Source organism: Boleophthalmus pectinirostris, unplaced genomic scaffold (assembly GCF_026225935.1).
Source record: "Boleophthalmus pectinirostris isolate CB_2022bp ecotype Guang Dong unplaced genomic scaffold, ASM2622593v1 HiC_scaffold_19, whole genome shotgun sequence".
Taxonomy (NCBI): domain Eukaryota; kingdom Metazoa; phylum Chordata; class Actinopteri; order Gobiiformes; family Gobiidae; genus Boleophthalmus; species Boleophthalmus pectinirostris.
The window spans coordinates 24,948,391-24,970,905 of NW_026571140.1; the positions used below are offsets into that span (position 1 = coordinate 24,948,391).

Consider the following 22,515-nt stretch of genomic DNA (forward strand, 5'->3'; position numbering starts at 1 on the left):
GCCCTCCAGTATTTCTCTATGGGCCTATACATTTCAAAGTGTAACAGCCTGTATCCTCTGGGTGATAGTGAGAAATGCGGCAAGGCTCAGCTGGCACAAAGACAAACCCACAAAGGTTTCATTAAATACAACTTACGGGCGCGTGGGACAGGACTTTTACTGCTGCTGCCTGTGCATTACAATATCCTCTCTCTGATAGTTATTGTCAGTCCATAATTCAACTTGAACGCTTCCAACAGTCTAATGGGAACTGCTCTGCTCACTGCACTTGATAAATGCGCCCAGTGTCACTTTAAAATGGTAAAAGATTATAGTTGTGTTTGGTGATCAATACTGTCTCTGGTCTCGCTCTGGAAGTCTAATGGGGCCTTGCATTGGAAAAAGTTGATAACTGGAAGTTAAATTAGTTTACTCTCATGCTTGTTGTCACGGGAGACTGATGTTTATCCCTGCAACTTTGAGCTTTAGGTGGGGATACACCTTATTTCCACTCACATATTCACTGTATACTGTATATTTAGACAGCTGGGACCTTCTTGTTGTTGTCATTATATAACTGTAGGATGTTTTTTCCAGTCAGTGCTGTGGAAAAAAAAAAAAAAAAAAGGAAGTATTTGTGGAATGTCCTTAAAGGTCCTATATTATACAAAATTGACTCTTGTGAGATTAGTCATGTTTTTACCTAGCCAGGCTGGCGCCACCTAGTGCCTCCACTCAATTTCATTTCTCTCCAGTGTCTAGGTCAGAAATCAGAATACACTAGACGATTTGCAAAAACCCCTGAAGCGCGAGTTCAGGCACCAGCCAATCAGCAAGGAGCCATACAGTCTGTGTTAGCAACGATTCCCGAGATCTAGGATTTAAAGCCAGAACAAATAGAATGTTTGGTGAATTTTCTCAAGGGGAAAGACGTTATTGTCCTTCTTCCTACGGGATTTGGAAAAAGCTTAATATACCAGTTAGACCTGTTAGCGGTGCAATATATATGTCATGACCAAATAGCAGCGATTGTTTAAATAAAAAAGTGCCCGCCTACCGTCGAGCAAACAAATTCTAATGCTGCGAGGTCAGACGGTTTCCATGAAGTAAAACCGGCTGATCAATCAAGCTAGTTTTTACCTCCTCAAAGACATATCTGGAGTTGTGTTTTTTATTTCATTCACACATTTAAGTAATACTGGTTTGTCTGCATCTCCAAAGCTCTGTTCCACCTCGATGTCATGAAGTAGTATCTACCTTTTTCCTTTAGTTCAGTTGGGATTAGAAATTCCAGGGGATGAAATTATCCAAATGATTACTGAAGGTTAATGGAGTTAAACTGGAGCATGAACTCATCTTAAATATGCAGGACTTTAATGCAGGAATGAATGAAGCAAAACACAACTCCGGCTTTGTTTTTGATGAGGAAACAACGTTATAACATAAATCAGAAAATAGCTCTACTCTGTGTTATACTCATCACTAAAAGCTGGGCACCCATTATGAGCCATTTCTGTTGTGCCTCCGCAAGTTAATTTTCTTTTTCAGTTAAATAAAACATAAGACTTACTTTGAATAATATCCACTAAGTTTGACAAGTTTAATTTGTGGCAGTTTTTTTTTTTTAATCTCCATTTCATAACAGTTTCTTATTGTAATGACAGAATAACAAATATTATGATGCCTACATTTCTAAGTCTGTTTTCACTGTTCCCCCACATTTACAGAGATGTCATTTCTTTTGTTTGGTTTTCTCTCGCAGGATTGTTTAGCCCTGAAGGTCTTCGCCAACTGCCAATCATTCACTTTTACACCAGTGAAAATACCATACAACTTCATCTCTTTATAAATCGCTGGTTTCTTGCCCTCCTGTCATGTCTCCTTTCCCGTATTCTGATACTGCCTGTGTATTTATCCTACTGCCACATGAAGTGACAGTGTTTGCATCTTCTCTGTGCCTCAGATCACCTTCTTCATGCTGCTGTCCGCCGTTTGTGTGATGCTGAACCTGGCTGGCTCCATTCTGTCGTGCCAAAATGCCCAACTGGTCAACTCCCTGGAGGACTGTCAGCTGGTGAGAATGACTACATATAAATCTATTTCTGATCCGCCAGTCTACTGCGAGTCTGTTCATTTGAAGAGTGTAATAAAATGCAGGCAAAAACATCCTGGATCTTGATCATTTTAACTATAACCTGTAATGTCATTTATTGGATAATACGTCTTTGTTAAATCTTAAAAGTGCACTGCATAATATTTCTGTTGAAGGGTCCACCACCTGATGTCGCCATGGAAATGTTATTGCTTTGTCTAGAATTGTCTAGAACTACGATACATTACAAGTCAGATCTGTGGAGAGTCACCTCTATTCACGGAACAAATTATTCTATTTTTTAAGCAATAGAAACACTTGGAATGAATAAATGCAAGATGGATGTTTAAAGTCATACCATGGAACATTCCACACAATGTAATAACATATCCACGGAGACAAGCATGATGGACCCTGAACCAGAAAAACGCAGTGCACCTTTAATGTATAAATGAAAATGTCATTAACAGTATGGAAGATGTTTAAGTAACATTATCACCTTTTCCATTCTAATTGTAGATACAAAAAAAAATATATATATATATATATGATTGGATGGATGGCTTGATAAATTCACTTATAACTGAACATATGATATTTTGTAGTGGCATCGCACTGGGGGTGTTCTACGTGTATCTCTATTGGCAGAATGTTCAACACATTAGCAAACACTGCCAACGATGTTTTAAAAGAGTCTGAAAACTCAAGAAAAAAAATTTAAAAATGGATTTAAACAACGCATTTTCACAAGCCAATGATCAATATAAGCGTTCATGGTACTGTTTAGGAGTTTGATTTTCAACAAAAAAGTGAGAGTGACTGTAATTTTAGATCTAATTCCAAACAAGTAAGCTTTTTCTGGTCAGATTGTGTTAAAATAAAGCTCAGATTAAAGTCTAACTTGAGTAACAGAGCTTCTAATAGAGCAGTGCCTACAATTAGCTTCACACCCCCAGAGAATGTTGATGTCATCAGCTGCAAAGTATCAATATGAACTATGATTTATCCATTAGAAGCTGAGCATATATACTGCACATATATAGTCTATTGTTACAGGATTCACCACTTTGTAGCTTGCTAAGTAATAAGCACCTTAATTCTGTGCCTGACTTAACTGTGATAACCCCATTCACCCAGTTTACAGTTTTCCAATTTACATTTAGATATAACTCAGACCTACTTTACTATTCAAAAATATTCAGGGGGTAAGAATTCTGATTTATCTGACTAAAGTATTTAATAAGCCTTTCTTCTAACAGCCACTGATTGGATGACAATGAAAACAGAATGCATTTCAATAATGAGATGCTAAGATGATTTTGGGATAAAGTTCACTGGTAACCCCAATATACATAAGCCTTATCTATGCTTTGAAATACATTTATGCTCACACAGTATAGATTGTATAGTGAGACGATGCTTTATGTGCCTCCCACGAGACTCCTCCTAAACTCCTCACTGAAATATTCTCCTTCTCGACTCCCCGATGTAATTAACCCTGCTTTGTTCAGTTCACGTCCTGCTTTTACTCAAACTGGGACAATTTGTCGACATGCGCTCTGCTGCAGACACTTACAGCCCACTATATCAAGTATATCATGCAGGCGACTCTTTTATTTTACTTTGAGCTATAGCAAATATATCAATTTTGTCTTCACTCTGACTTCAATGACCCAAACCTTTATATATTCAGGAATAAAGAAGCACTATGTTACTGTTATAGCCAAACTGCAATCTTGTATGTGTCTATTTTCTTTGTTGGAAAGAGTCAAACACTAAGATTAAAGGGCCCATATTACACTATTTTCTGATCTATGTTATAATGTTATTTCTTCATTAAAAACATAACTGGAGTTGTGTTTTGTTTCATTCACGCATGTTTAACAGTTATCGCACAAACCCTGCATATTTTGGATGAAAACTCTGTCATGTGGTAATACAAAAAGTGCTCCACTGTGGTTTTAAACTTGATACACCTTCACTAGAATCACTTGGATCTTTTCAGCCCTGGAATTGCCAAGCTCTACTGAACAAAAAATATTGCTATTGAGAGTCTGTTTACACAAGAACGCTTACGGTTAAAAACGACAAAATATTTTATCAGAAGTGCCTTTTGTTTAGACGATAACGGCATTTTTAGGGCTTAAAAATACAAAAATCTGAAAACACCCTCTAAAGTGGAAAAGTTGAATATGCTCTGCTGTAGCTTTTCTGTCTATACTGCCCAAGAATCAAAACTCTGGTCAGATCTGCTCACGTCGCGTACGTGTTTACGTCACATACATACAGTACACAGAAACCTGGCATGCATACCCAGCCGTATTCCACACACTTTTGCATCACCGTATGCACGCAGATTTCTTCCCAAAAACGCTCGTCTAAACGTGGAATGAAAAAGTGAAGAGGCAACTTCACTTTTGCATCTTCTGTTCAGACCATCATCATATAAACGTAGCCTAACTTAAAAAATTACTACTACATCACTAGATGGAGCAAAGCATTTTGAGCTTTGGAAATGCAGACAGACTAATAATGCAGGATTACTCAAACGTGTGTGAATGAAACAAAACACAACTACGTTTTTGGGGATAACAACATTATAACATGGGTTAAAGCTTAGAAATATTGGGTACTACATGGGCTTTAAATGCATTTATTTTCATAGTTGTAAAGACACAGTCAAAGTTTTATTCTTGACCATTCAAGACAATATGAAGAGATATGTTTTTTACTTGAATTCTTGGGATTATGGAAGCATTAACTCACACCAAAAATCTTAAAAACAAAAAAGAGCCCTATCTACAATTATATCAGCCTCTCTAGAATATCGTACCATGAAATGCATATCATCATAATATCGAACAGAGAAATTTGGATATCGTTACATCCCTATAATATACTATTTCTTATTGACCATCCATTGCTTACTTTGGTCCCTCATTTTCTTGGATGCATTGTCTTATTTCTCAGTATCTTTCAGTAATGGATCCAGGAAATATTTTGGATGTCTGAAAAATATGACATTGTTTTAATAGAGTACAAAGTGATCTGTTCCGGTAACTGGATTGGTCTGTTTCTGGTCTTTCACATCCGTCCAAAAGTGCTCTATTCAACTACTGAAGCTCTTAGGATGTTACAATATCAAATTTAATGTTGTATTTACTGTGAGAAGAACCTTTTTACCATTATTCTTGATTACTGACATCATGGCCAAACAACACTGAAATCTTATTTTATTTTGTTTGTATCACCGTCCTAGTAAGTGACCAGCTTTATAAACACTGAGGGTTCGCTATTGTGATATAAACAGCCAGATAAAACAGAACTTTAGCTTTCAGTAATTAACCAATGATTCTTGACATCAGTAATTACACTGTTTATGGAACACATATCATCCTTTTATGCTGAAATTTGCCTCACAAAAAGTAATAAAACACTGCGTATACAGCCTATTTAGAGCCAGTTCTCTTCTGGGATGAGGCGTATGAGATGAGCTATGATTTGACTGTGCTAAGTTGATGCTGCTGATGCTTTATTTGTGACCCACACTTCTGCTCCGATCTAATCTAACCTCAACTGTCCACCCATTGAAACTTAATTCACTCTTGAAAAACAGTCCTTGAACATATTAGCTTTTGTCTTATCGTCTATTTATTGAGAACACTGAACGTTACTCGTGATGAAAAGGACATTTAAGGACGTGTTATGAAGTTGATTGTATTATTTATACTTTGCTTTCATTCACACTATTGCTCTAGGACAGGGGTGGGCAATTATTTTTCCCATGGGGTCACATGAAAATATTGTGGAGGGCCAGGCCAAAATGCTTAGCTTAATTCTGCATAATGTTAATTGTATTTCTTTATTTTAAAAAAGCAGTAAATAGCATTGTTTTGACAAGCTGGTAAGACTGGTAATCTATGTTTCATCTATTTTTACTTCTTAGAGTGTACATTGAATTGAAATGACTTGTAAGACTGTTTTATAGGCCTGTTACGATAACAAAATTTGAAGTTCAGTATATTGCTGAAGAAAAGATGGGCCATAAATGATAATATTGAAACAAATTTATGCCACTGACACAATAACCCTAAGGTAGAATTATCCCCAAATGTGGTTAAAAAACACAAACAACAATAAACAAATAACAGAATTTAATTGTATCATAGTATGTGTCATAGAAGTATTCAACTCTTTTAAGATAAAATTTTATTGTAGTAGAGAAAAATAAGTAAAAGTTCCCCACGTGAGCAAAGAAAAAGTATCCACAATTAAGGCTTGGTATCATTAACAAGTTGCCGATACGATACATACCTCGATACATAGGTGATGATACGATATGTTTTTTGATAGAGTGCACTTTCGATTCAATATGATTTGATATGATATATATCAAATGAAAAATAAAAAAACTAAATCATGTCTTTGATACTAAGTCCACTAAGTTTGTGCAAAGTTAATAAAAAATCACCCATTTTACTCATCAAAGCTGTGAAAATGTCAACGTAATTGTAGTTCTTACAGAAAATAATGACTAAAATATACCAAAAATGACTTTTGGCGATATATTGATACAGCAGCCCACGATATCTATACTGTATCATCAAATTAAGCAATACGATATATTGATATTTCAGTATTTTTGCACACCCCTGTCCACGATAAATACTGACCCCCAAAAATGATTGTTCCATCTAAAATGTATTGAACGATAACTTGATATAGTATTGATCAGGACAGGCTTATTGTCTCACGTATTGCATTGTGTTAAACTCAGATCTAACTTGTGCCTTCTTGTCCCTCTTGTTTGTCTCTCCTTTTCTGTTTTTATGGTGTGTCTTGTGTTGTGTGTCTCTTTACGTTGTCTTGATGTTTGAGTGCGGATGTGTGTTCCCTCCTCCTCCCCCCCCTCCTCCCCGTCCTCCCCCATCTCAGCTGAAGTTTGACAGTGACGGCGTGTGCGTGTGCTGTGAGCTCCAGCAGCAGAGCTCCAGCTGTAATAACCTGGGAGAGACGCTGAAACTGAACCCCCTGAGAGACTGCAACACCATCCGCCTGCGCCTCAAGGTGAGTGGGCCTGTGCCGGGACCACTCTGAGTCCTCATGGCCCCACAGAGGAAAACTGTGTGTGTGTTTTTATCTTAATACTGTTTCGACTGGTTTGATTCAATTTATCTTTGTTTAGGGCAACTTCATAACCCTAGAGCTTAAGGAAAAACAAACAAACAAAGAACAAAGACTTAAATCATAATGAACTCATTTTTTAAGAATGAGGCTTAGTACTTCTATATTGTATTGTTGATCAACCATATCTAAATGAAAAATGTGCAAATGCAAAATTCGGGGTAAGGAATATTATTTATACTTGTACTGATATCACAACAATATGACAACAATAATTTTGCTTGTCCCCGTTTCCATTAAGCAATAAAACAATAGGCTTATGTAATATCACCTAAAACTCCATACATTTTCAAACTTTTCACTCAAGAAATATTAAATGTAGTATTTAAAATCTATAAGTACAACAGGTGAATGTTTTATTGCATACTGAATTTGTTTAATGCTAAAGGCAATGCAGCATTATTCTGCTGTTTCATTGCCACCACCATCACTACATGTGGTCTTGTTTCCCTTGTGAATGTTTGTGTGTGTGTGTGCGTGTGTGTGTGTGTGCGTGTGTGTGTGTGTGTGTGTGCGCGTGTGTGTGTTGGACATAATTTGAGGTGCCTGAAGATACTGCACATCTGTCAGTCTGTCCTAACAGCTGTGGATGTAAAAGGAGATCACCACACTTTGTGACTGAGGTCATAATAGACTGAGACTGAAATTATTAATGAAAACTATTTTACAGATTCAGTGCACTTAGAGCCAGGAGCTTTGGGATACAGAGATTAAGAATTGGCTTTAAGCATTTCAGATTTAATTTTAAAGTAAAAATACTCCCCTGTTGGCTTCTATGAGAATCTCGTTCATTCAGATTCATCCCTTGTATTTGTGAGTTTGAAAGACTGACTGCACTTTGTTTTTATCAATATTTAATGATACACGAAGGATAGACTTCAATTCACTAAAAAGTTAGTCACTAGTATACCCATATAGATAAAGTGAGATGGTGCAGACTGCATCGTGAATATTGGAATAACTTTTCCACCATTCTGACGATGCCTTTTAATACAAAATAAAATATTGATAAAGGCGCACTCATTGTTACTTGTTGTCAGTAGCTGTAAACATACATTAATCCATTTGAAATTGAAGCTTGTATTTTGATGCAAACTTTCAAATGATGTAAATGATGTGAATTACATAAACACGACAGTTTTGTGTTGGAGCAGATTAATTGACTGTGGTGAGGAGAGTGGCACCAGCGTTTGTCTTTCCCCAGAGGCCCAGCTCTTAATATTCAGCTGCAGCATCAGGGCTGAGCAGGTCTGAGATCTGCAGATTATCAGGAGCCAGCAGTCTGCTCTACGAGAGTGTACAGGGCAGCAGAAAGGGACAATCTTATCAATGTAGGGGGTTGTTGGGATGCTCAGCCAAAACGAAAACTATTTCATCACAAACACATGGTACTCGAGGTTGGAATCATCATAAACATGGTTATTTGGTCATAATTAAGATATGAATCTGTTTTATAATAGCATTTAATCTTATGTTTTTATTGTATTATTATTTGTCTTTTGCACTTTTGACCATTTTAATATTTGTTCTGTAAAGCGTCTTTGAGTGTCCTATATAAATCAAATTTAGTAGTAGTATTTTACCTAACCCTGGTTTGGATTGTTGTGATTTTTGAGTTTTCAAGTTCACGAGAATCCTCTACGGCTCTCATTGTTTAGTTTGAGCATGACTTACACCAAAAACTTAGCTCAACAAGTGCCATTCCAGATCAATATTATAGATATAACCTTATTAGCCCTGTAATCAGTCTATTGAATCTTTTAATGTTGAAAATGAAAACACTATGGTCTTTCAAATCAAGCAACAGACATTGTTTTTAAAGAAAAGAACAGAACCTCCTACATTAACATCAAACTCTAAACTAAGAACTAACCCCTGCTATTGACTGTGGTTTTTGATGACAAATTAAATACTTACAGTGATAGAAAATGAGCCTTGTCATTTTAATGGTGTAGAAGTGGGAATTAGTGCTGTAAACCTTTATTAAAAGTGTCCGATGTATTGAGTTATGGCTTGGCCCTGCTCCCTTGAGTTTGCTTTGCCCTTAATGAATCCTCTGCTCTTGGCATAAAACCCCATTCTCCAGAGAAACGCTGTATTTCTGAGCAGTACTTTTTGAAAATGAAATCTACATCTCATGCATATTCACGTTCATTTGTACCAAACCACTAGCCGTTGTTTCGTCTGCATGTAAATCCTTCAGATGTTTTCGCGTTGGAGCTGAGGGCTGTGGACAGGGAGCTGCGAGGGAGAGGGGCTATAATTTGTGATTTCCTGTAATGGGATGGGTGCACGACCTTGTTTGGTAACCCCACTGTTGCCACGGGCGCCGCTGAATCCAGAGGAGGTTAAATATCTTGTGAGCGTCCATGTCAAACAGATTACATTCATTTCCCCAGAAGGACTTATTATGCTCCTATTTACATATATTGCTCTGTATGGATAAGTGATGATTAAAAGGACCATATTAGACTATTTTCTGATCTGTTATAATGTTATTTCCACAAACATACTCGGGGTTGTGTTTTGTTTCATTTACACATGTTTAACCCATAAACCATGCACATTTATGCTCAGTTCTTCTCTCAAACAGAAAGCGCACTGTTCCACCTTGTCATTTGATAATAAAAGAGGAAGTGCTCCACTGTGTTTTAAAACTCCGTACACCTTCACTAGAATCATTTGTATAATTTCAGCCCTGGAATTGCCCATCTCTACTGAACTAAAGCTCTTAACTCGAAAATTACCGCTTCATGACATCACACAGACAATTTTCAACTTTGGAGACGTAAGGGGACTAATAATAAAGGATTACTCAAACATGTGTGAATGACACAAAACACAGCTCCAGGTATGTTTTTGAAGATGTAACAACATTCTAACATGACTAAAAGCTCACAAGGGGATCTTTAATAATGTAGTATACACATTTGATAGTGTTATGTCCTTATACAAACTCATCCTACAGAAAGAGATTTTGCCTACCACTGCGTTCTCTCGACTGATGCTGTGGAGTATATTTCGCATGAAAATAAGTCAATTTGCCTCTGTAATGCCAAACACATTGCAGTGCCCAGTTAGTATTCACAGTCTGTAGCTGTAACTGAATCGGCGTTGTGTTAAACTGTTAGCATTGTACATTTGAGTGCAGTCTCTTATGATGATGTATGTGACCTGAGTCAAGATAAGCAATCTGTCAACACAACATGTATCTAGTTCAAAAGCGATTTTTCAACATTAAAAGTGATCTGACAACCAGATGGGGAGAAAGCACTCATTATGGCATCAATGCTCGAATAAAAGCACAACATTAGCACCTTACCAAGAGCACAAAGAACAGTCGGGAATATATTTGATTTTATTGATGTGACTTGTTAAAGGACCCATATTATGCTATTGCCTGATCTGTGACATAATGTTGTTTCCTCATCACAGACATACCTGGAGCTGTGTTTTGCTTCATTCATACATGTTTAACACATAAAATCTGCATATTAGGCTTTGCTCTTCTCTCAACACCACCTTGTGATGTCATGGGGTAATACAGGAAGTGCTCCACTGTGTTAAACTCCTTCAGTTAAATTATTTGGACAGCCATGGATTGGCCATCTCTGCTGAACTAAAGGTAAAAGGTAGCCGTTAACATGAAAACTACCACTAAATTAAATCAAAAGGTGGAACAGAGCATTTTGAGCTTTGGAGATGTAGACAGATCTCAAAACAAACTCCAAAAAGAACTCCAGGTATGTTTTTGAGTAGGTAAGAACATTATAACATGACTTAAAACTCACAAGAGTTAATTTTGTGTAATATAGGACCTTTGGCATACTGTTAATGGAGAAATCTCACTTTCTTCTATCCTTTAAAACGAGGATTACACACCAAGTTTCTTCTTTCATTATTTTTCTTAAATCTTTTCTCTGCTTTTCATATAATAAACAATAAGCTGATATTCATAGTTTTATTCAAAAGCTGCAGAACAACCATTTAGATTTATCTTGACAATACATCATATAATACATACCTCAGTACTTCTGTTTGTGGTTGCAACAATATTTCCCATGGTAACTATACTTAAGTATATATTTGAGCTATTTATACTTTAGGCAAGGCAAGGCAAGGCAAGTTTATTTGTATAGCACAATTCGTACACAAAGTAATTCAAAGTGCTTTACAGAATAAGAAATACATTAAAATCATAATAAAAACAAATCAAAACATAAATAATCATGAAGATTAAAATTAAAAAAGAGAGACATAAATTGGAGAGAAGAGTGAGGAGAAATGTTTTGAGCCTGGATTTAAACAGCGTCACAGAAGAGCCTGTCTCCCATGTTCAGGAAGACTGTTCCAGGTTTTAGCTGCATGAACCTGAAACGCTGACTCCCCTTGTTTAGTCCTGATTCTGGGCACCAGCAGGAGGCCGGTCCCGGTTCTTTACTTAAAGTGGATACTTTTTATTTACTTCACTACATTTGAGAGCAGGTATCTTTACTTTCTATTACACTACATGTTTGAACAGGACTAAAAAGTAAAAATATTTTTTATTATTGTTGTGTGGAAAAAAGGCTGGCAGAGGCTTTCTGATTTGCGGTGTATCTATTAATTGTCACATCGGCATGACAATTAATAGATACAACCTTTTTTCTCAACAAGAATTCAAGCCCTTTGGTCTGATGAGCACCTGTATGCGTAAGTTTTGATCCAGTGCAGCACTCCAATATCGTTGTTTGTATTTTTTATTATTGTTTGGGATATGCTTAAAAACCTGTGGGGTTTATTTTTAACACAGTCATTGTAGTTTGAGCAAACAAAAATATAGAAATAAAAACAGCTATTTTTTTGTTTCTGTTTAACTAAATTCTTTATCAAAATCACTACATTTGAAGTGAAATACTTTTATTGTTTTACTCATTAAGTACATTTTAAGTAGTACTTTACTTGCTACAATATCTGTACTTTTACTTAAGTAATAAAACTGAGTACTTCTTCGACCACTGGTAACATACAGTGTAGTCACCTGCTGGTTTTGTGTTGTGTTAAATGGCATGACAGAGCCTGAGCCTGTGCAGGTCCAGTGTGTGAAGGTGATATAAAAGCTCAGAGGGGTTTTCCATCAGACCTCACAGTGCTCCTGAAGAGCACGGGGCTTTTACACAGGCTCGGCTGTGTCCTTGAGACTCTCATGGACAGGAGGCTTGGCGAAATAGTGATAAAAATCGTGATGTCACGAGAATGATGGAAGAGGTACTCCGTTTTTCTTTGCCTTTCTTTGTATATTTTTGTTTGCTCAAACTACAAGATGTGTTAAAAATAAACCCCTCAGGCTTTTCAGCAGGTCTCAAACAATAACACAAATACTTTTACTTTTCAGTCCTGTTCAAAAATGTAGTGGAGTAGAAAGTACAGATACCTGCTCTCAAATGTAGTGAAAATAAGTAAAAAATATCCACTTGTGCTACAGTTTTTACTTGAGTACAGTAAAGATTGTCATTCAGAGTTTAAAGCTGTTCTATGCTCAAAAACAAACGTTTTTCCTCACCCACTCTTCGTGTTGCTGCATTTCAGATGAGATCCCAACATATAGGCCGATATTTAATACAGATGGGGGCCACTAAAATTACTATTGTTCAAAGCAAAGAGATTACCAGAAACCCTCAAGCTTTCAATATTTAATGAAAACACAATTTGAGCTTTCTTTTATTGCTTTGTGTAAGAAACTTGCTGACAGTGAATCTCCTGCTCACCTGAAACATTTTTTCCCAATGTTTGTAAGATTTTGTTCTGTTCTGTTTTGGAAACCACTGAAAAACTACTGATTAGTTGCATCCAAAGTTGTGAGGAGAGGATAATGCAGGGAGGATACTAGATTATACATCTACATTAGGATTTGATGTGTCAAACTAGACTTTGACAAACTTTATTGATCCACAAGGGAAATTAATTAGACATAGAAGCACACACATCACTATAACTATAATTATAAAGAGCAAAAATATAAATGGTAATAATATATTTAAAATAAGTAGCAGAGGTAGCAAGACACTGGTATCAAATAGGATATTGTATATGTACAAGAAAAAATAAAAATAGAGAAATATAGTATATACATGACATAACATAGGGTTATCTTTTACAAAAGGGTGAGTTGTAAACTTGTATGGAGCATGAATGTAGTCCTGTATCTTTTGTGGTTTGAACGGAGCTGTTTGAGAATTATTATTTTAATGTTTTTCTTCTTTTAGCTCCTGAAACTACTAGTATAACTTGTACACTGGTTAGTTAGTTAGTTAGTTAGTTAGTTAGTCATACTGAACAAAAAAATGACCTAGCCACTTGAGGCGTCTTGAAATATATGAGATTAGAGTGCAGTTTTCAAAAGTAACTTGATGATGCATATTGAAAACGTCTTAATGTCATTCAAATACTTACTTAAATTAACTTTTTCATGTAATAATATCACTGACTGTGTAACAATTGTCCCTCGGGGACCTAATAAAGTGTTGAAGTTGATATTAATTATTCACTGTATTTATCAAAGAGAGTGCACAGATGAAGTTCATTTCAAGGAGTAAAAATATGCATTATACCAGACCCAGTAATAAACTATACCATCAAAACAACTGTCCCTTTTGTTCTTTCATCAGCTCAATGTAATAACAAGAGTTCTTTCCAGGAAATGCAGCTCTCTTCTGGAAAGGACATTGCAAAAGCCCATGGCAATTACAGTCTCATTTATTTGATGATACATATTGGAAATGGCTCTAAAATAAAGCCACTAAAAGCTGATCATTAGAGCTTTAATAATAATGGCATATGGCAGCATCAAAGGGCTGCAGTCATGGTCTTTGATTCCCAGAGTCTGTCCCTGCTCTATAGGCCTATAACAGTGGCTTCTGCTCATTCTGTAGTTCTGCTTTTCTCTCTGTTGAGTTAATGATGCTTTATGGGCTGTTTATTTAGGCTGGGCACTTTATAATGAACAAGGTCTTATTTGCCTTATATACACAAATATTGCTTTTTTGCTTTATGTCCAGTATGTGTAGTGTTTTTGACCATCTTCTATCTTCAACATTGAAAAAAAAAAGAATTATTATGTGGCTCGATGTGGTAGATATCAGTAGAGTTATTTCTGTGGTATTTAATGGGAATGTGATGTTTGAATGAACAAATGAATGAATAAATAAAATTAAAATATACTGTATACTGTTTTGTATTAATTAACTTTAAAAATAAAGCATGACCAAGACTAGCCAGGCTGGTGCCACCTAGTGCCTCCTCTCAATTTCATTTCTCTCCAGCGACTAGGTCAGGAATCAGAATATACTAGATGGTTTGCAAGCCGGACATGCGAGTCCAGACACCAATCAGTCAGCGAAGAGCCGTACATTCTGTGTTGGCCAGAACAAAAAGAATGTTTGGTGAATTTTATCAAGGGGAAAGACGTTATTGCCCTTCTTCCTACGGGATTTGGGAAAAGCTTAATATACCAGTTAACCCTGTTAGCGGTGCATTATATACGTCACGACCAAATAGCAGCAATTGGTTAAATAAAAAAGTACCTGCCTAGAGTCAAGCGAACGAATCCTAATGCTGCAAGGTCAGATGGTTTCTGCGAAGTGAAACCGGCTGATGAGTCAGACTAGACCAAGACTAGTTACATTTTTATATGGAGCTTTTCCACCTTCAAGTCATTCAAAACGCTTTACATCAAGGAACCACTCAAGCATTCAGACACCAGTGTACACAGACACTGGAGGAGAGGAGTCTTAAGTGTCTTGCACAAGGACACAACAAGAGCGCTCATCTGTGAGAGCTGGAGTCACTCACCCAACCTGTGGGATAGTGGATCTGACCGCTCGACCAATGATATTTATCCAACCAATCAGCCTGAATCACCCTTCATAAACCTTTTGTTGATTTAAAATTAAGTCTTTGGTCATGCTTTATTAAGGCTAATTAAGGTTAAATGATAATAAAGTGCTAAAATAAAATAAATATGGCCAGTGCACAGGGCTGTTAACTGACTTGTTTTCTGCTGTTTTCCCCATAGGAGTTGCTGTTTAGTGTGTGTGCTCTGAACGTGATCTCCACCATCGTGTGTGCTCTGGCCACGGCCATGTGCTGTATGCAGATGGTGTCCACGGACGTGCTGCAGATGGTGAGGCTGCCCAGCATGAATCATTCTCTTTATTCTCTGTAACATGGCTTTAGTCTGGAGGTCAAGTGGAGCTACTGTTATACCACAACAAAGCTTAAAGGGCCCATATTACGCTATATTTGGATCTATGTTATAATGTTGTTTCCTAGTCCAAAACATACCTGGAGTTGTGTTTTGTTTCAATCATTAATACACAAACCCTGTTCCAGCTTATGATTTAATGTGGTAAATCATATCACTAGAATAATTTTGATCATTTCAGTCTCTAGTGAACAAAACTTAAAAAGTAGCTGTTAAACTTAAAAACTATCACTAAATGATATCAACTTTGGAGATGTAGATTGGCAAATAATAAATGACTAAGGTGTGATGAATGAAACAAAACTCCAGGTATGTTTTTGAGGAGGTAATCACATTATAACACATCTTAAAACTTACAAGAGTAAATTTTGCATAATGTAGGACTTTTAACTGACTTGAACTGGATTAAACTCATTAGTAAAACCATTACATACACAGCATAATAGTAAATCTACTTTGTTCTTGTAAAATGATTTGGACAGTATGTTTTAGTTCATCAAAAGGCCCCATAAAGCTTGAGAATGTGGCATCACACATCACAGAATATTCTATTTGCCTAATGTTAAACCAAGGGAGATTTTTTAGATGCTAAACACCAAACTTAGTATTGTTTTTTTTGTTTCCTTTTTCAACATTTATTTCGGTAAAGTACCTCTATAGACATTTTTGCACATCTGATCAGTAATGCACAGTTTTTGACATTCATTTCCGAGCTCCAAATCTTTCATTGGCACATGATAAAATGATTATTGTAAACCCTCACTAACCCCTTTTGGCTGGTCTGTGGCCCCATGCTGAGATGGCACTAAATCTTACCAAATTCAAAAAAAAAAAATAAAAAAATAATTCTGTTTCTCGAGTAACACTTCCCATTTAACCTTTATTTGAGTTATCAATAAAATATATGGCTAGGAAACAATATTAAGCAAATTTTATGAGGCTGCATCTGTTTATATACTGTACATTACTCACTTTTGCCTTAATTCACTTTATATTACAAATAGTCAAATTCTAGTATAACCTTTTTTTAAGTGGTCTTTTTTGTTACAAATTTCCCCCAAATGTTAAGCCGGTGTAAACATGTACAGAACAGAGCAGTAGCAGTGTCTGGATGGAGCTGTTCAGATTCAGACCATGTTAAAGGATAAAAGAGTGAGTCTTATCTGCAGCTGTCCGCCACATTTCCCCAGGAGCGCTTCCCATTTACCACAAGAGGTGTTCACCTTTTATTTACCTGAGTAAATTTAGAAGAGTCAATTGCAGCAGAGGCAGCAGATTAGAGCAGGACCCAGGACATTTGGACCACTTAAGAGAATATGGTGAACTGGAGAACACACACCTTTTGGTTGAGGGTATGTCTTCCTCTGACTTGTCTCCATTGAGATGCTATTGCCTGGCCTGGAATGTTCTGCTGTATGGCATTAAATGGAGACAAACTCTTGTTGCCTTCTGGCCAAATTAGAGATCAGAACCCACTGTGGAGAGGAAACCCAGCTGATAACTATCTCTACTAATGCAAGATAACTAAGATTAATGCTATAATTTGTAACATTCCTGGCAAAGTAATTACATCTCCAGTAAAGTTTCAAATAGTGCACACATAAGACAACAATTGTGGCCAAGAGTACAAATACTCCACAGTTACAATATATGCAAAATCATTTATCTGTTGATTGTTGTTCCAGTTCATGCCACACAGAGCACGCGCCCTAAACGCTGACTGCATGACCCCACACGGGACCATCCTGCACCAGACTCTGGACTTCGATGAGTTTATACCCCCCATCCCCCCTCCTCCATACTACCCCCCGGAGTACACCTGCACCCCCTCCATGGATGCACAGAGGTGAGAGCACTTCCACCCAGATCTGAAACTGTAACATACAAACATGATTATTTTACATTTTGCTAACTGTAAACCATAACATTGGTCTAAAATTGTCCATTGACTTCTTGATCTAAACTGACAGTCCCCTTCTTCATAGTGACATTTCATCGTAGAAAGCAATGTCTTTATTGGGTTAGGGTTTTGAAAACTACATGTATGACCAGAGTCGATACCTTTTGAGTAATTTCAGGTAAGTACAAAGATGTGGGTGGAGCTAGGGGATAGGTGAAAGTAATAATTTTCTGAACAAGCCCTGAATGCAAGACAATACAGGATTACTCAGATTTACCTGACTCTAAATATAATTCTGAGTAAGTTAATGATGAGAGACCACTGTTATAACTACTCTCTTTAAAGATGATTTTACATAATATATGCTCTTTACTAGGCCTGTCACAATAATTACTATATCAACTAAGCTCAGTATTTATCATGTGTACAATTTCTTTGCAAGTACTTGGAGATTTTAGCCATTTTTATGTAATAAGATACAATTTAAGGTGTAGAGAGTTGAATAAATAACTATCTATGGCTAATTATTGGTTTATTCTGTTATTTATTTGTTCCAGCTTGGAAGTTTTAATAATACTATATAATTCCAAATAAAGAGTTCAACTGCAAAAGCATATCTAAGTTTTGAAAAATTGGCAAAAAGTATTTTTCTTTTTGTTACCATCTTCTACAGATATTATCAATGACAATAATGTATGTGGATTTTAACAAGAATAGATGGAATAATATTTAGTAAAATACATTTGGCTTTCATGAAGACTAGACTTCAATCATCTGATTACTTTTATCTGTTTTTGCAAATTAAGTTTTCAAATAGGTTTACTGGGATTAAACTGCCTTTGTGTCAGCTGTGTAAAGTAGTTTCAATTTTATTGTTTATCATTATTTTTCTCTGTTCCAATATATATATATATATATATATATATATATATATATATATATATATATATATATATATATATATATATATATATATATATATATATATATATATATATATATATATATATATATATATATATTATGCTTCAAAATGTGTTACAATGACAGGTCCTTTACCATATTACGCTTTCCCACAGCTCCTCATGGGCCTCAGCTGCTGTCACACTAAACCTGACCTCTCCCTCATCATCTCCTCCATTTTCTCTAGGCCGTGTTGTTGCTGCTGGTGAAGCCATTTGGCAGACAGCCGCATCTGTTTGTCAATTATGCCATAAATATAAACAAGGCAGTAGAGGCGTTTATGGCGTGGCGGTCCGGTGTCATGACATCATCACAGGCCAATGATTGGTAGAAACGTGCTGGTTGTATTTCATGCTCTGACACTTTAGAGGAGAAGGGGTTGGTAATTAAAAGATATGACTGAGCGCATGACTGCACCCCCTTAATTGGTGCCATATGAAACTGTGATAAACCACTTTTAATAAAACAATACGGATGCATTACATTGTGGAGGAGATGGAAAAGGGGGAAATATGCAGGTTTAAAGAGCCAATATTACACTATTGTCTGATCTATATGTTGTAATAATGTTGTTTCCTCATCAAAAACATATCCAGAGTTTTTTTTCATTGGCACATTTAACACAAAAATCCTGCACATTTAGAATGAATGAAACAAAACACAACTCCAGACATGTTGTATGAGATAACAGCATTATAACATGGATAATAGCTCACGAGTCTGTTTTAAACAAAGTGTGTCTTGACAAAAAACATCAAAAATGCTGTTTTAACATATTGTTCTTCATGTTTTTTTTTTTGTTTGTTTGTTTTTTTTTTACAGGGGATTGCATTTGGATTTTCCTCATTCTCCTTTCAGTGCTATCTATGGGGTTCCCATCAACAGTCCCGGGACCCTCTATCCCACAGACCTGCCTCCTCCCTATGAGTCTGTGGTGGGACAGACTCCAGCCAGCCAGGTGTGTCATGGGACTATTTTACTTATGGTATTTGGCAGGTTCTACTTGTCCATAAAGTTGTAATCCAGTTGTAATTTTCAAACCAATTATGACAAACTATTTACTTTTTGTTGCCTCACAAACTGTAAAAGTAAAGGTTTATCTCCTGGGATGTTGATACTGTTGCTGTGTCAGTAAAGCTGACTGGTTATTGCGGAAAATGCTGTGGTGTTATAGCGCCCTCTAGTGACCAAACTGAGATATTCCTCAGTATTATTATTACAAGACTGATTTTTCTTTTTTTGTTTATTTTACATTTTAACATATTTCAGTTATAATAAATGTGTGCTCTCCTCTGACAGGTCACTACAAGCATCGAGCAGCAGGCAACAGGGTCCAGTCTGTGTGACAGAAACACCACTGCAGGACTCAGCACTCAAGGTGAGTAGAGAGGCAGAGATCATACCCCATGTATGTCCTTATAGTGTGTTTATGTGTTTATAGTGTGTTTCTAATGGCTGTTCAAATGTTTCTCAGCTTCAGTGGACAGTGCGTCTCTGATGGTGTCTGAAGTGGCAGATCCAGACCAGACATGCTCCTCTGAGGACCTGTGCTCTCTGGAGGTGCAGGGCTCTGACCTGTCTCCGTACGGGACTCTGCACACGGCTCCCACAGACGGCAGCTGCACCAGCCTGGAGCTGTGCACACGGCACTCTCGCTGTCACCGTGGCCTGGCGTGCTCTGAGGCGCGCCCCAGTGACACGGGCTACAGCGAGTCATCACACACTCAAGAGGAGCGCTCTCCGGACTGGTCCTCTGGGAACTACAGTAATCTGGACCAGGAGGACTCCACTGAACACACTCACCCTAGTGAAGAGCTGAGGGCCATGCACATCAGTGATGAGCTGGCCTCAGCCAAACAGTTACCAGAGGAGCCCTCCAAGCCCTCGGCCCACTCCCTCATAAAGGCTCGCATGATGAGCCGTAAGCTGACTCTCCCAGTCACTGTGTCACCTCCGCCGCAGCCCTGCTCCCCCACATCAGTGGCTTCTTCTGGGGGGACATCTGCCTTCAGCCCCCTGGCTCCGTCTCTGTCTCCCTCCCCTCCAGCTCGAGCCCGAGGCCCGCGATTATGTTTCAGTGTGTGGTCTCCTGCTTCATCACAGCCCCCCTCCACCTCCTCTACCTCAGCTCAGGGCAGCTCCCCCGACCGGCCTCGAGGGCTGAGAGCAGCCAGGAAGTACCGCAAACTGGCACGCATAGTCCGCTCCACCAGTGACCCGCTCGCATGCTCCACCACCTCAGGAGGTGTGTTTGGAAAAAAACAAAACAACAGAAGATAAATAAAGAAAATGCAGCAGATATATAATGTCTGTGAATTTATATTTTTCAGGTGAAAATTATGGCTGTGCTGCAGCAAACAACCCTGCTGAGGATTCAGTGCGAGTTTCACCAGAACAAGGTACACTTACAAAACCTAAGGCATGAACTCTGTCAAAATAACTCTGTGTATAAAAACGAACTAACTTGATATTTGTTTAGTGGGCACCAAACCCGCTCACACCAGCACTAAGAAGCAGCAGAAAGAAGCCAAAAAAACAGACCTCCAGGTGAAGTCTCGAAGCATGCATTCTCAGCCCTCGCATGAGCGCCCTCACTCTCTGGCCGATCTGAAGATGTACAAAGACACTAAGATCCTGGTGGCCAAGTTTCTGGAGCACTCGAGCTGCAGTCTACCTCCTGAAGTCCAACAAGTCGTCAACAACATCAAGTGTGTCATCAAATCCGATGAGAAACACATGGAGGAGGCTATTTTCAGTGCCAACGTCATAGACCAGGTAGGTCTGTTAGATTTAGTGTTGTGGGAATAAAGGCTCTCTTACATTCACACTTGCTTCATTAACAAAGTTTATATTAATTTACAGTTATAGTATATAACAGGTGGGAGTCCCTGTTTAAACATTTCTCAGTCAGTTGGCGTGTTCTTCTGGATGGAATCTGAACACTTTTTAACTTATCATTATATTTATTATTATATTTTAAACAAGCAAAAGAAAGACAGACTTAAGTTTAAATAAACACTATATTTCTGCTTCTACAATATCAGTAGTAATTTTATAATTACCAACCAGAACTTGTGCTGACTACCACCGATGCCCTTGCTATTTAAACTCTTTTTTTAAAGAGCAACTTCCCATAACCTGGCTATTCGAGGAAAATAAGCTTTATAATTCCTTAAGAATTTCTCAATTGTAAATGTATTGTAAACTTAGACAAACTTTATTGAAACACAAGGGAAATTAAAGGGAAATCGAATTCAATAATACCTCTTTGTTGTGTGTAGATGATGACACAGCGGATCACAGGCAGTCCCAGAAAGCATACCTATGAGGACCTGCACCTCCAGAGCTGTGGGGCTCTGAGCTCCTCCCCCTCTCCCTCTCTGCACCGCCCCACACCCACCCAGCCACATACAACCAGCGCATCCACCAACCCCTCAGACTCCCCTTCGTCTGAACAGGGCGTTTTGTGCAGAGAAACTATTCTTTGACCTCAGTGAGAACATCGAGGGGTCATTTTAGGGCGCTCGTGCAGCCACTTGGAGCACAGAACACTCCATGTCCGAGCAGTGACTTACAACTGCTCTAGCGTTGGAAGATAAAGTGCAAAGTATTGTGGGATTGCAGCGGTTTGCCTGAAATGGACTCCATGCGTCTTCTATAGTGCCCAGAGAGACTGTGCCAAGTCATCAGCAGAAATGGTAGCAAACCGGAGACTGAGCCTGCCACTGTCTGTAGTGACTATTTTTCTCATCAAAAACAGGAATGTTTCTCCCTCAGGGGATGTTTTCTACAGAATTTCCTCTATAAATATATATAAGTTTCTGCTATGTTGGATGTTGGAGTGCCAGACAATGATTAATGTTGCTCTTTTCCTTTAAAGACACAAAGGGAATTTGTTTTGTATTAAAATGTGAACTGACCAGTCTGGGCACATAAGCCATTGTTTTCAGGCATTGTGGAGCTGTTTCTGATGGTGAGGTGGTGTGTATTTATAGTGCCACTGGTTCAAGAACATTGCAGATGTGGAATATTTAACTTACCTCATTGTGTAAAAATTCTTATCAGTGTTATAATAAACGATGGATTTGTATGTGGTGTTTTTTTTTTTTAATTAACCTAAAATAATGCAGTGAGCCTTTAGGCTACTGTCATATG

The 22,515-nt window shown here is 37.7% G+C and overlaps 1 protein-coding gene across 1 annotated transcript in view; it reads left to right on the forward strand.

The window, feature by feature from the left end:
• The window catches only part of fam189a1 (family with sequence similarity 189 member A1), a 61,219-nt gene extending 39,371 nt beyond the window's left edge, over positions 1-21,848 (forward strand). The window contains exons 2-12 of the mRNA XM_055154764.1: positions 1,943-2,053; positions 7,007-7,138; positions 15,309-15,416; positions 17,183-17,343; positions 19,183-19,318; positions 19,660-19,738; positions 19,835-20,181; positions 20,266-20,605; positions 20,691-20,759; positions 20,840-21,135; positions 21,642-21,848. Of these exons, the coding sequence (XP_055010739.1) occupies positions 1,955-2,053; positions 7,007-7,138; positions 15,309-15,416; positions 17,183-17,343; positions 19,183-19,318; positions 19,660-19,738; positions 19,835-20,181; positions 20,266-20,605; positions 20,691-20,759; positions 20,840-21,135; positions 21,642-21,848 (1,974 nt within the window). The 5' untranslated portion in view covers positions 1,943-1,954. The remainder of the gene's footprint in view (positions 1-1,942; positions 2,054-7,006; positions 7,139-15,308; positions 15,417-17,182; positions 17,344-19,182; positions 19,319-19,659; positions 19,739-19,834; positions 20,182-20,265; positions 20,606-20,690; positions 20,760-20,839; positions 21,136-21,641) is intronic.
• The last annotated feature ends 667 nt before the right edge of the window (positions 21,849-22,515 follow it).